This window comes from Scyliorhinus torazame, chromosome 7 (genome assembly GCF_047496885.1).
Source record: "Scyliorhinus torazame isolate Kashiwa2021f chromosome 7, sScyTor2.1, whole genome shotgun sequence".
NCBI lineage: Eukaryota > Metazoa > Chordata > Chondrichthyes > Carcharhiniformes > Scyliorhinidae > Scyliorhinus > Scyliorhinus torazame.
Window position 1 is genome coordinate 219488285 of NC_092713.1, and position 13590 is coordinate 219501874.

The 13590-nt window shown below is 49.2% G+C and overlaps 2 protein-coding genes across 2 annotated transcripts in view; both read right to left on the bottom strand.

The window, feature by feature from the left end:
* Positions 1–9340, bottom strand: part of LOC140426845 (zinc finger MYM-type protein 1-like) — a 49128-nt gene extending 39788 nt beyond the window's left edge. Inside the window, exon 1 of the mRNA XM_072512074.1 lies at positions 9261–9340. The gene's annotated coding sequence lies outside the window, so the exon portion shown is untranslated. The remainder of the gene's footprint in view (positions 1–9260) is intronic.
* Positions 8154–13590, bottom strand: part of c1qtnf2 (C1q and TNF related 2) — a 34664-nt gene continuing 29227 nt past the window's right edge. Inside the window, exon 3 of the mRNA XM_072512075.1 lies at positions 8154–11007. Coding sequence (XP_072368176.1) covers positions 10376–11007 — 632 coding nt within the window. The 3' untranslated portion in view covers positions 8154–10375. The remainder of the gene's footprint in view (positions 11008–13590) is intronic.

The following is a 13590-nucleotide window of genomic DNA, read 5'->3' on the forward strand; positions in this document are numbered from 1 at the left end:
TGAAAATCTCTTATTGCCACAAGTCGGCATCAAATGAAGTTACTGTGGAAAGCACCTAGTCGCCACATTCCGGCTCCTGTTCGGGGAGGCTGGTACGGGAATTGAACCGTGCTGCTGGCCTGCCTTGGTCAGCTTTCAAAGCCAGCGATTTAGCCCTGTGCTAAACCAGCCCCTGTAGGAGGGGGGACTCTGAGGTGCTGTGGAGTCACCGGCACAAGCTCCATCACCTCCTCTTCGTCAGGGTACCCGGTGGACCCTGGGCTACTCCATGGGACAGGGGTGTAAGCGAAGCAAACCACTGAGGTTCCATTGTCACCTGTAGCTGCCAGTCCTGGAGACCTGCTGCTTGCTCAGTCAGGGTCTGCACGTTCGCGGCTATGGGGAACAGGGGGTGGACCACCTCCGTCTGGGACTGCGCAACATCACGCTGCGACTGTGCCACCACTTTCTGGATCTGTGCCACTAGCCAGTGACTTGGCTCTCTCCCTCTGGGACTGGGCTACCTCCCATTGTGTCTACACCATGTCAGCCAGCACCTTGGCAATGCTACTGAGGCTCTTAGCCGTGACCGCTGTGACTGGGCCATGCTCAGGAGTGCCACTGTAAGGCCAGGTGGCTCTGGCACATGGCTGCCCGTGAAGGGGCAGCCCTGTCCTGGGCCACGGCTATCGCCTGCACAGATTGCCCCAGGTCTTGGACATGTTGTTCCATAACCAAAATCCTCACCCCCAAGGCTTCCACCGTGGACGCTACCTGTGTGGTGTTGGCCAGGTTGGCACGCATGGCCGGCACCACCTCCTGCATGGGGTTGGACTCCTCCAGCTGCGCCTGCAGGTGCTGGACGCTCGCCGACAACCCCTCATGTAGTCCCTGACTCCGCAATTGCACCCCCACGATCGATGGAAGTGTCCATTCCAGAAGGCCGAAACCGGTCTGGACAACAGCTAGTCCCTGGAGTTGGCCTGCCCTCTGACTGTTCGCCCCCTCGGGGGTTCCTACCTCCACCTGCTGTACTGGAGCATGTGTGTGGTGTGCACCAGATAGTGTTCCAGGAGCCTCTTCACTAAAGTATCCAACCGATGTGAGTGCCTCTGGGATGGTGGAGGGTGTGGAGGCAGCTGTGTCAGGAAATCAGGGTCATCATCGAACTCAAGCTGCGGGGTGTCCTGGGTCTAGGGTCTAGGGCTTGCGTCTGTGTCAGTGCCCTCATAGCCAGTCGGCACCTGGGGTTGTGGCTGTGGCTGGGGGAATGGGACACCAGACAGCCTGCTCCATCGCCAGCAGGTCCTGCAAGACACAACACAAGACACATGTTTAGACTTTGGGCCTGGTGGGGGAGGTGTGTTGAAGAGGGGGGAATAGGGGTGGTGGTGGAGTGGAGGTGTGGGTGTGGTGTGAAGGTGAGGATGGTGTGAGGGTGAGGATGGTTTGAGGGTGAGGGTGGTGCGAGGGTGAGGATGGTGTGAGGGTGAGGATGGTTTGAGGGTGAGGGTGGTGTGAGGGTGAGGATGGTGTGAGGGTGGTGTGAGGGTGAGGGTGGTGTGAGGGTGAGGGTGGTGTGAGGGTGAGGATGGTTTCAGGGTGAGGGTGGTGCGAGGGTGAGGATGGTGTGAGGGTGAGGATGGTTTGAGGGTGAGGGTGGTGCGAGGGTGAGGATGGTTTCAGGGTGAGGGTGGTGCGAGGGTGAGGATGGTGTGAGGGTGAGGATGGTTTCAGGGTGAGGGTGGTGCGAGGGTGAGGATGGTGTGAGGGTGGTGTGAGGGTGGTGTGAGGGTGAGGGTGGTGTGAGGGTGAGGGTGGTGTGAGGGTGAGGGTGGTGTGAGGGTGGTGTGAGGGTGAGGGTGGTGTGAGGGTGTGGGTGGTGTGAGGGTGAGGGTGGTGGCGGGGATGGTGATTGATAGACGGGTCACAGGGAACTGCAACTCAGTGGGGTCTCACATCCTCGCCCGACGCTGACCTCTACCCCGGCGATTGCCCTTTCCCGGGCCCGCCGACCACGTCCAAGGCCCACTGCTCTGCCGCGGTGAGGGGCCGCAGGTCTGGCGGTCCCACTCCAGTCTTCTCCCGCTCCTTGCAGTTATGGGCAGACTTCTCCGGGGAGGACGGAGAAACAGAAACCACACAGCGTTAGACAGTCTGGCACATGCTGCCCAGAGATTGGGTAGCTGGTGGCTTCAATGGCCAGGGCACCCGGCCATGGCGGCTGGAATGGATGTCGGCATGTGGTGCAGGGTGGGGGTTCGGGCACCCTCCGGGTGGGTTGGGAGAGGATAAGAGGTAAGTGGAATGGGGGTTGGTGCCAGGGGCACAGTACTGCCCACTCACCCTGGCCACCTTGAGGAGGTCATGCAGTTCCCCACAGCACTGCTGGCACCAGATGGTGTTGCTCATGGCGCTTACAGCCTCTGCCACCTGTGCCCAGGCACGGCAAACGACCGTGGCTGGCATCCTCCTTCCCAGGCCGGGTACAGGGTCGCTTGCCTCTCCTCAATGGTGTCCAGCAGGGACTCAAGCTTGGCGACTGTGAATCTCGGAGCGCTCTCCTCGCTGCCATCCTGTTGGCTGGGATGAGTGTGTTTGGGGAGGGAAGTGTGTATATGCTGCTGCAGCTTGTCGGCCTCCTGAGTGTCAATCGCAAATCAGGTGAATCCGCCGCCGTTTCTCATTGAAATCGATCGTGTTCCAGGTGGCACCGGAGCTAGCCTCTTTACAGTCGTTGAATTGGTCCAGGTGCGATGCCAATTTTACTGTCATAGGGTGACTTAGGGCTGGATTCTCCGAATCTGAGGCTATGTCCGGAGCATGTGTCTAGTCTTATGAAGGAAAAGTCGGCGCCATCCCCGCACTGATTCTCCGCCCAGTGGCAGCTAGCTTGCGGCTTTACCTGCAGATACGGCTGGAGAATTGCCCAGTTCTTGACCGCACGGGGGCAATCTGCAGCGGTCACGCCATACAACATGTCGGTCGTGCGCGAACCCGGCCTGCTGGATAATGGCATCCTGGTACCCCCATCACCACACCCGCACCACCCCCCACCAGTCCCCGCCAAAGTCCCCCCCCGGCCAACGGAACGGCTCCCCCCCCCCCCCAACTGTGGCGGCAATGGACACAGTCCACAGCCGCCAAGCGAGGTTTTCGAAACCTCATGTGATCCATGCCATCGGGAAGTAGGCCCATTGGGGGCGGAGCATCGGGGGAGGGCCTTCAGGTGACGTCCTGCGCGGCCTGTGGCGTACTCACTGACGCCGCCGTTATAGAGGGGGCGGAGCATCTGAAAACAGGCGCCGCACCCGATTTCACTGTTAAAGGGATTCTCCGCCCAATCGCCGAATGTGATTTTGGGGTAGGCATTCGGAGAATCCCACCCTTATTCTCAGGAATGGAGAATTCTACCGCAAGGGTTTCAATTTACCTGTGTGTTTGCTGGAAGAGTTAATTTTCTGCGCAGGGGGAAAACTGCTGCTGTTAGCAGGTACTAGGCAGCAAAAGTATTGCTGTTAGCTGGTTTGGAGAAGTTGGGGTTCAGGAGAGGTTTTAGAAACCGTTAGATAGCTCTGTGCAGTTAGGGCTCAGAAGAAGCCCTGGGAGTTATTTATACCTTGGTGTAGCTGGGAAGTTGGGGCTTGGTGAAATCCATCATTGTGCCATTAAAGGGTTGAAATTAGATCAGTCAGTAGAGGCTGGGTTGCAGACTCTTAAATTCAGGGGACCGAGTCTTTGGAGACAACATTTGGGAGATGTGAAGTAATTGAGATAATCCAAGTTAGAGTGGCTTAGAGAGAGTTCAGAGAGGTGATCTTTAAAAGTGAAAAGTTTGAAGTCCCACGTGAGGTATACAAAGTTTCAACTCAGAAGCCTGGATTCTCCATTGCCCGACACTGTGGTCGACATTTCCAATCAGGCGGAGAATGTGTTTGGCGCTGTTGCGATGCTCTGATCCACTGCTGGCGGCCTCAGCACGCTCCCCACGCTGGTGCGAGGATGTGAATAAATGAATTGCATCCATTTCAAGATAATTAATGGGAGGAAGTCTGTTTCACCATCACCCTTCCCCCCCATTATGCACTGACCCCCACAGCGGGAAATCCACTGGGCAGGCTTTGGTGCAAGTTTTCCCAAGTGTGGCCCTGACGCAGTAGACCCCGAGGTGGGTCAAGGGGGTCAGTGCATAACTGAGGTGCCCCAAAAGGCCATTAGAAGGTCTTCTTCCCTTCCACAACATATATCCTGTCCCCCTCCCTCCACAGCTGACACATAGGGGCATCCTCCCTACCTCCACGAGAATAATAGGTCCCCCCCCCCCACAGCATGCTCGCATGAGATGACCCTCCCCTCCCCCACTGATACCCCAGCAGCCCATCAGACTCCCAATCAGTCACCCCCAACAAATACCCCCATCAGATACCCCCATCAGAGGCCCCCATCTGAGACCCCCATCAGAGACCCACATCAGTTACCCTTGTCTGAAAGCTGAAGAGCAGTCTAAGCAGTAAAGTGAAAGATTACTGCATTTTCACTTACCCTTCCCTACCATCTGCTGCCTCAGACAAATGTGTTTAAAGCAGCAGGTGTTCCACATGTCAGAGGCTTCCTCGAAAGTTAAGTACACTTGACAGCCTCTGGAATGCAAATCTTCCATTCAATTTCACACAGTAATGCATTTCACTTGTTAGTGATTGACAGTTGTATTAATCTCGAGACAGGTGCTTACTGATTTGTTTATCTATCTTTCCCTTCATGCTTCAACACATCTCAAGTACCCTGCTTTGATGCTAACCACAATGTTTACAAACATTCTTGCTATGATTGGCAGCTCCTCACCAGTCAAAAGGAGCTAAGTGCTTTCTGCTGTGAATAAGAGAAAGTGAAATGGCGGCAACCATTCCTAAGGGCTCTGATCACATTTGAGGAGAGGGCATTTGAGCATGCGGGAGTGGAGCACATCAGAGACATTGGTGATGGGAAGCTTGGCCTTGGGAGCCCTCCTTGTATGGATTTATCCATTCAATGCAAACCTGAGAGTTGAATGTGCTGATGCTGTCACTTGCACGCTCCTTTCTCACTTACATGTGCCTTCAGGAAGAAACTAAGGCGAGAGGAGGGAGCGGAGGGGGAGGAGGGGGACTCCCTTTCCCGCACTAGCTACAACCTAGAGATGAGCCAGGAGAGGGCAGAAGAGGCAAACTCTACATCCTCACGGAGCTCATTTGTAATCTCCACCAGTTCAATACACACACCTTGGTGGGTATTTGTGCTAGTTCAGGAAGGACTCACAATCTGGTAGTCACTGCATGGACATGTGTCGCAACAGAAGGTGGGAAATGCAGCTGAGGTCCCCACCTGCCAAAGGATATCTGGGGAAGCGGCATCAGTGAGGTCAAGTCTAATGACAAGTCTCTGGAATCGCCCTTCCACTCAAGGTGGAGAGTCAGCAAGAGACAGGGCAACATCAGACAGAGGCTTTGGAAGCCCACAACAGAGTGGAGAGTCTGTCGGAGGGGTCCGTCCTCCTGCCCTTTGATGAAATGGTACGTATCCTGTGGTCTCCATGTGGAGGGAGGCAGATGCCCTGGGCACCATGGTTCAGCAAAATGCCAGTTTCTGCCGGAGGTGGGCACAGACCTGCACTCCATCCCCGTTGCCATAGATGAGTTCATGCAGTGGCAATGCAAGAGGGGAAGGGTGCACCTCAATGCTTCTCCAGGAGCCTCTTCCCCTCCAGGAATCAGGCTGGGCCCTTGGGGAGAAGAAAATCAGCTGGACACCCAGTCTTCCACTCAGTGGTTGTCCACTCCATCCAAATCCCCTCGGCCTGTGACCTCTTCAACTTTGTCCTCACCACAGATGGAGCAGCTGGTCCATTGGCGGAAAACCAAAGTAAGCCGGAGCCTTCCAGGCCTTGGCGTTCCAGAGGACGGACGTTGAAGTCAACAAAGGCAACAGGGCTGACAATTCCGCAGGCTGTCTCCAACCCTCCAAAGATGTGCGGGTTAGGTGGATTGGCCATGCTAAATTGTCCTTAGTGTCCAAAAAAGGTTAGGTGGGGTTACGGGGATAGGGTGGAGGTGTGGGCTTGAGTAGGGTGCTCTTTCCAAGTGCTGGTGCAGACTCGATGGGCCGAATGGCCTCCTTCTGCACTGTAAATTCTATGAAATCTATGAACCCTGCCCAGGTGTCAGGGCAGCGCCGAGAAGTAGTAGGCCATGTAAAATCAAGAAACTTGAATCTCAAGTGGTTGCACAGTTGAACACTGTCACTGTATTATCTGCAAATGTCTTCACTGTCACTAAATAATGTCGAGTGTTGTTTTTCAGCATCATTATATATCAGCTTTGCGAGGCCTCATCACCCCCATCTCCCCCAACACTCACAGTTCAGCTGCCACGGCTGCACCATGATTGATTCTGGAGGGAGGAGTGCCTGTGGCAGGGCCTTTTAGAGCCTTGTGCACGCACTCTCCCCCACATACATGCATTATTCATCCATCACACATCTGACTGTCCCGTGCTTTTCCAATGCTGCCTGCTGAGGTTCTCTTTCAGTTGTCCAGCTGACCAGCATCTCCACCTACCCTCTAAATGAACTCCCGTGTAGCACCTGTGACCGTCTAACACAAAGCTCTGCTCACTTTCAATTTTGAAGAATGATGGCAGTTACATTTTTCATTAGCTTCCCGTTCCTTTCCCCTCCCCCCGTCACCCATGTCCTTTCCCCCATCACTATTAACACCCCATCCTGGCATAACCTTCGATCTCACCACATGTTACCCTTCAACCCGAACCCTTCTCCTTCAACAATGTATAGGTGAATACGTATGTTCGTTACTTTCCAGAATATCCCACCCCATCCACATTGACCTACCCAACCTCCTCCTTCCCACTCCCAGGTCCATGTCTGCCTCGATGTCTCCACCAACCACTCTCACCTCCCGTTCTACTGCTACCAATGCAACTTCACCCTCTCACCCTAAGGGCTCCCTCTGCCCCCTCGCACAGTCACCATTCCATCTACCATTTGCGCGCCATGTTGATCCAGACGTATCCTGGACCAATGTGTTTTCCCACTGGCATAACTGAGAATCAGGCATGGGGGCCGGGGGATGATTCAAGTCAAGCTTTCATTGGATCCCATTAGCGGTATGCAAATCAGTTTCATGCCGGCCTCCAGCAGAATTCCCAATCCGCCATGGCGGGAAACACCAGAAGATCCCACAGCATATTCACACCAGTGTGAAGCTGATGTTTGAGCCTCCAGCTGAATTCCTCCCCCCTCCACACCATCTCCCATTTATCCTGCCAGTGGGGGCATTGAAGAGTTTGCCAGTTAATTCTATTTCTCTCCACAGATGCTGCCTGACCTGCTGAGTATTTAATGCAGTCTTTTTGTTTTTATTTCAGATTTCCAAAGTCTACATGTGTTGTTTTCTTTATGTAGAGACTGGCTGATAAATCTTGCCAGAATATTTGATCATGGAAGATATCAAAGCCAAGTTATGATCATGATCTGTTGTTCACACATGACATGGCTCAGAAATTCAATTGGCACGAATAAGGAGCTGAAAGGTTCAATATTGCAGGTCTGTGTTCATTCCATGCTTCACTTCGTATTGGTTAGAGAACCCTACAGTTTGCAGCTCATCATGAATTTGTTTATGTCATTTCATCCCAGTTCCAGTTTGTACTACAGTGAAAAACTTATCCTTCATTAGTGCCAGAGAGTAGAAATTCCCAGACAGATGCATCTAATGCAGGAACAGTGCAAGACAATACACAGGGCGCAATTCTCCGCTCCCGCGCCGAAGTGCCCACGCCGTTGTGAACGCCGTCGAGGTTCACGACGGCGCGAAACGGCCCCTATCCCGACCGACTCAGGGCCCGATAATGGGCTAGGAGCGGGGCCGCGTAATTTACACGCGCCAGGCCTTTTCGCCACGTAAAGGCGGTGCCGCATACATGACGTGGCCGGCGCCGCATAACTGGCGTCACCTGCGCAATGATGACCTTTTTGGAATCAGTGCCAACACCCTTTCCCCTCAACTGTTTTCTACTTTCACAAATTATAAGCAATGAGCTACTACGTTCAGCATTATTTAACGCCTTAAAATTTTGCTCAGATGATTTAATTCAAAAGAAAACCATATTGAAAACTCCATGTATTGTTCCCCAAATAAATGCTCTTTATTTCAAGTTTTTGTATATTCGGTTCTCAGACAACAATATGGAATATTATTATCTACACAGAAACCTTCTGCAGTATAAAGATGTCCAATTATAGAAATAAGAATTACAAAATGACCTTGTTTCATGTAACAATTTCCTGCTTCCAGAATGCTCACAAATGAATATAGCACCGCAACAAGCAAATAACTTCCTACCTCACATCCTATTTCATTTTTAAAAACTGTAACAAAGTCATAATATATTTTATGAGAACACAAAGTTAAGATTGTTGCATAAGTAGAAAGCAGTTAGAAATTCAGAACAAAATGTCTTTGTGAGTGGTACAAAGAGGTCAACTTTGGGATTTTTGGATGTTAAAAGGACTTAAGAAAAGTAAGTGCATCTCCCCATGTCTGCCTGGGACTTGTAATTTTGTGTTAGGTGTGGCACGGTGATGTAATGGTTAGCACTGCTGCCTCACGGCACTGAGGAACCGGGTTCGATCCCGGCTCCGAGTCACTGTCCGTGTGGAATTTGCACACTCTCCCCGTGCCTGCATGGATCTCACCGCCACAACCCAAAAATGTGCAAGGTAGGAGGATTGGCCACGCTAAATTGCCCCTTAATTGGAAAATATATATAACTGGGTACTCTAAAAAAATGTTTTAAAGATTGTAATTTTGTGTTCTATATCCAACTGTACTATACTGAGCAGATGGCATAACAACATATTTTGCATGTGTTTGTGCAAATAGGAACTTCAAACCTTGAACTCAACAATTCAAGGATGACACAATGGACTGAATCTATGGTCGCAATGTTAACTACAGGGGTGAGTATAGTATGTGCGGTCCAGGCTTTGGTTACATGAGGCCCAGAGAGACTTTAACTCTGCTTCTGTGCTTGAGGCTGGACAAACACGGTGGGAATCACAAGCTGGTCAGTGGGAGGGAGCAGGATTTCGGGTGAGAGGAAACCAAAATCAAAAATTTAAGGGAGTGCTCCTTGCCATTTGGGTCAGTGGTTAATGGATAATCAGGACATGATCGCAGATGAAGGAGGATGGGGGAGAAGCCCCAGGGATGTCTATGCTTTACTCACGGGGCCTGGAGGAGCAGATCTTCCTTTTCCTTGCTCACAAAATAAAAACATTGAAAAAAAACATCTTCCTTGATTGCTTCTGATCCTGCTTCTGCTTGTTGACATGGTTTCCATGGCAGCTCCTGCGTTCAGCCCAGGTCACACATGCAACAAGGGGTAAAAATCACTTCAGGGTCCTAGTTGCATCATAGGATCTCCACTTTTGCATATTTATGAGGCCCTCACTGCCTGTGTGCCCCACCCCCGGGCCTCCCAAATCTTAGGAATTAAAATGGTGTTGGCTGGGAATGTGCAGGTGTGAGCAGGAATGCGAGGACACTTTAATATCCACCACGCCACCTCCAATTTGCCACAATCTTTTCAGGTATGTGGTTGTGTCAGGTATCTGACTATTGGGTCGATTCGCCATGGCTTCAATTTTGCTTCGTAATTATTAAAATCGGGGATTATGTCATGGGAATTTATTCATCTTATTATGGAAACATAATTATGTAATCAAGGCACATGGTAGCCAAATCAACAGTATGAAATCGGTCAAAGGCATTCACAAAAGACTTTAGTGTTAGAATCAGATTAATTCAGGATAGTAATTAATCGAGATGTTCACAGCAGAAATAATTACAATAAAAACTGCATGACTATTGTAAAGTCCTAACTGGTTCACTCCTGCCGTTCAGGTGAAAGAGATTTTTTACCCTTACCTGATGTGCTTACAATTTGCCTCTAGTCCGCATTATGTGGCTCGCTCATCCCCCCGCCCGCCCCCAAAGTGCGTTAACAAACCAGTAAGCTTTGAAGACAAACACAAAGATTAAGGCCCACCATCACCACCTCAGGACAACTAGAGTGGGCAATAAATATAGCTGTGCTGATGTCACTCACATATGGAGAAAAAAAATTAAAATGAAACTTACTGGTTCCCTGTGACATTCTTCTCTTTGCTATTTTAATGGAGGTATTATTTTGTTAGGTTATGCACTAATATCACTGACTTTAAATAGCCCAGTCTGGCTTTTACAGTCCAGTCTGGATTTTATAAAGTGGTTGAATAGCTTATGCTGTAGCATCTTTGGAAATGTAAGCCTTAGAATCACACGGTACAAGACGTTTGTTTCCTAGAGAATTTGCTCTTCTTCGAGTTCATTCATATAGTCCTGATCAACGTAAATCATGAAGCCAGTGAATAAACTGTCTGCCCTGTGTGGATCATAAAACAGACCATTCTGTTCAGAATAGAATATCTGCAGCCAAACTTCATCTTCGCGTTTCAGGTACATAATCGTTGAGCCAGAGGCTACATCATAGTTCCCAGTATTAGCGTCAAAGGTCTTAACACGATATTGCCCATTGTGTACTAATCCAATGGCAAGGTGCTTATTTGCCAAGCTAATATCATAAGAGAAGTAGTAAATACCAGGTATCTCACATACAAATTTGCCACTGGAAACATTATACTGTCCTCCTTCATTTAAGAGGATTTTGTCAAATTTGATGGGCATACGTTCCTTTGGGTAGCTGTAGGTGATGGCCACAGAGAAGGCAGACCTGGCTGTGTTTGTGCCACATTTGCAGATTCCAGGCAAACCAGGCTCACCATTGATTCCATCGGTGCCTTTAGTTCCATTAGTTCCTGAATTACCTCGATCCCCTCGAATACCCCTTGGTCCTCGGGGACCGGCTTTGCCAATAGCTCCTCGTATTCCCTTAACACCAGGTTTTCCGGTTATTCCTGGTTTTCCTCTGTCACCTGAAAAGAAAACTTTGCTTTATTTCTCGGTAAAATTTAGAATCCCATATTTGATATCATTCAGGATCACAAGATTGTGAAGGCCCTGTACAATAGTGATTACTTTGCAAAAGGACTATCAAAAGACTGGCTGTGAAGTGGTCGGGGGATACCCCGAGGTATGAAAAGTGGTTTGTGAACTTTTGTTTTTGTCACAGGATCAGCTGGAACACTTGGTTAGTACAAAGATTAAATAACCTGTTCAGTTCCCTTTCCTTTTCTCCCTCAGCAGTTCGGACCAGTTTTTTGAATGCCCTTGTTCTGCGTCACTATCTAATGCTGACAGGAAGAAGTCTAGAGTTTATTGTTAGGCTGTCAGTTTATTTTTTTGCCCCTTTACAATGATTGTTTCAGAATTTAGAATTTGTCCATTAACCTAAAACCACGATGGGTAGAATCCCTGCCTGGTGCTTTAAAAAAATAAAATTGAGAGTACCCGATTATTTTTTTCCAGTTAAGGGATAACATAACGTGGCCAATCCACCTATACCGCATATCTTTTTGGGTTGCGGGGGTGAGACCAACACACACGGGGAGAATGCGCAAACTGCACACGGACAGTGACCCAGGTCCTCGGCATCATTGAACCCGGGTCCTCGGTGTGGTGAGGCAGCAGTGTTAAGAACATAAGAACTAGGAGCAGGAGTAGGCCATCTGGCCCCTCGAGCCTGCTCCACCATTCAATGAGATCATGGCTGATCTTTTGTGGACTCAGCTCCACTTTCCGGCCCGAACACCATAACCCTTAATACCTTTATTCTTCAAAAAACTATCTATCTTTATCTTAAAAACATTTAATGAAGGAGCCTCAACTGCTTCACTGGGCAAGGAATTCCATAGATTCACAACCCTTTGGGTGAAGAAGTTCCTCCTAAACTCAGTCCTAAATCTTCTTCCCCTTATTTTGAGGCTATGCCCCCTAATTCTGCTTTCACCCGCCAGTGGAAACAACCTGCCCGCATCTATCCTATCTATTCCCTTCATAATTTTATATGTTTCTATAAGATCCCCCCTCATCCTTCTAAATTCCAATGAGTACAGTCCCAGTCTACTCAACCTCTCCTCGTAATCCAACCCCTTCAGCTCTGGGATTAACCTAGTGAATCTCCTCTGCACACCCTCCAGTGCCAGTACGTCCTTTCTCAAGTAAGGAGACCAAAACTGTACACAATACCCCAGGTGTGGCCTCACTAACACCTTATACAATTGCAGCATAACCTCCCTAGTCTTAAACTCCATCCCTCTAGCAATGAAGGACAAAATTCCATTTGCCTTCTTAATCACCTGTTGCACCTGTAAACCAACTTTTTGCGACTCATGCACTAGCACTCCCAGGTCTCTCTGCACAGCAGCATGTTTTAATATTTTATCATTTAAATAATAATCCCTTTTGCTGTTATTCCTTCCAAAATGGATAACCTCACATTTGTCAACATTGTATTCCATCTGCCAGACCCTAGCCCATTCACTTAGCCTATCCAAATCCCTCTGCAGACTTCCAGTATCCTCTGCACTTTTTGCTTTACCACTCATCTTAGTGTCATCTGCAAACTTGGACACATTGCCCTTGGTCCCCAACTCCAAATCATCTATGTAAATTGTGAACAATTGTGGGCCCAACACTGATCCCTGAGGGACACCACTAGCTACTGATTGCCAACCAGAGAAACACCCATTAATCCCCGCTCTTTGCTTTCTATTAATTAACCAATCCTCTATCCATGCTACTACTTTCCCCTTCATACCATGCATTTTTATCTTATGCAGCAACCTTTTGTGTGGCACTTTGTCAAAGGCTTTCTGGAAATCCAGATATACCACATCCATTGGCTCCCCGTTATCTACCACACTGGTAATGTCCTCAAAAAATTCCACTAAATTAGTTAGACACGACCTGCTCTTTATGAACCCATGCTGCGTCTGCCCAATGGGACAATTTCCATCCAGATGCCTCGCTATTTCTTCCTTGATGATAGATTCCAGCATCTTCCCTACTACCGAAGTTAAGCTCACTGGCCTATAATTACCCGCTTTTTGCCTATCTCCTTTTTTAAACAGTGGTGTCACGTTTGCTCATTTCCAATCCGCCGGGACCACCCCAGAGTCTAGTGAATTTTGGTAGATTATCACTAGTGCATTTGCAATTTCCCTAGCCATCTCTTTTAGCACTCTGGGATACATTCCATCAGGGCCAGGAGACTTGTCTACCTTTAGCCCCATTAGCTTGCCCATCGCTACCTCCTTAGTGATAACAATCCTCTCAAGGTCCTCACCTGTCATAGCCTCATTTCCATCAGTCACTGGCATGTTATTTGTGTCTTCCACTGTGAAGACCGACCCAAAAAATCTGTTCAGTTCCTCAGCCATTTCCTTATCCCCCATTATTAAATCTCCCTTCTCATCCTCTAAAGGACCAATATTTACCTTAGCCACTCTTTTTTGTTTTATATATTTGTAGAAACGTTTACTATCTGTTTTTATATTCTGGGCAAGTTTACTCTCATAATCTATCTTACTCTTCTTTATAGCTTTTTTAGTAGTTTT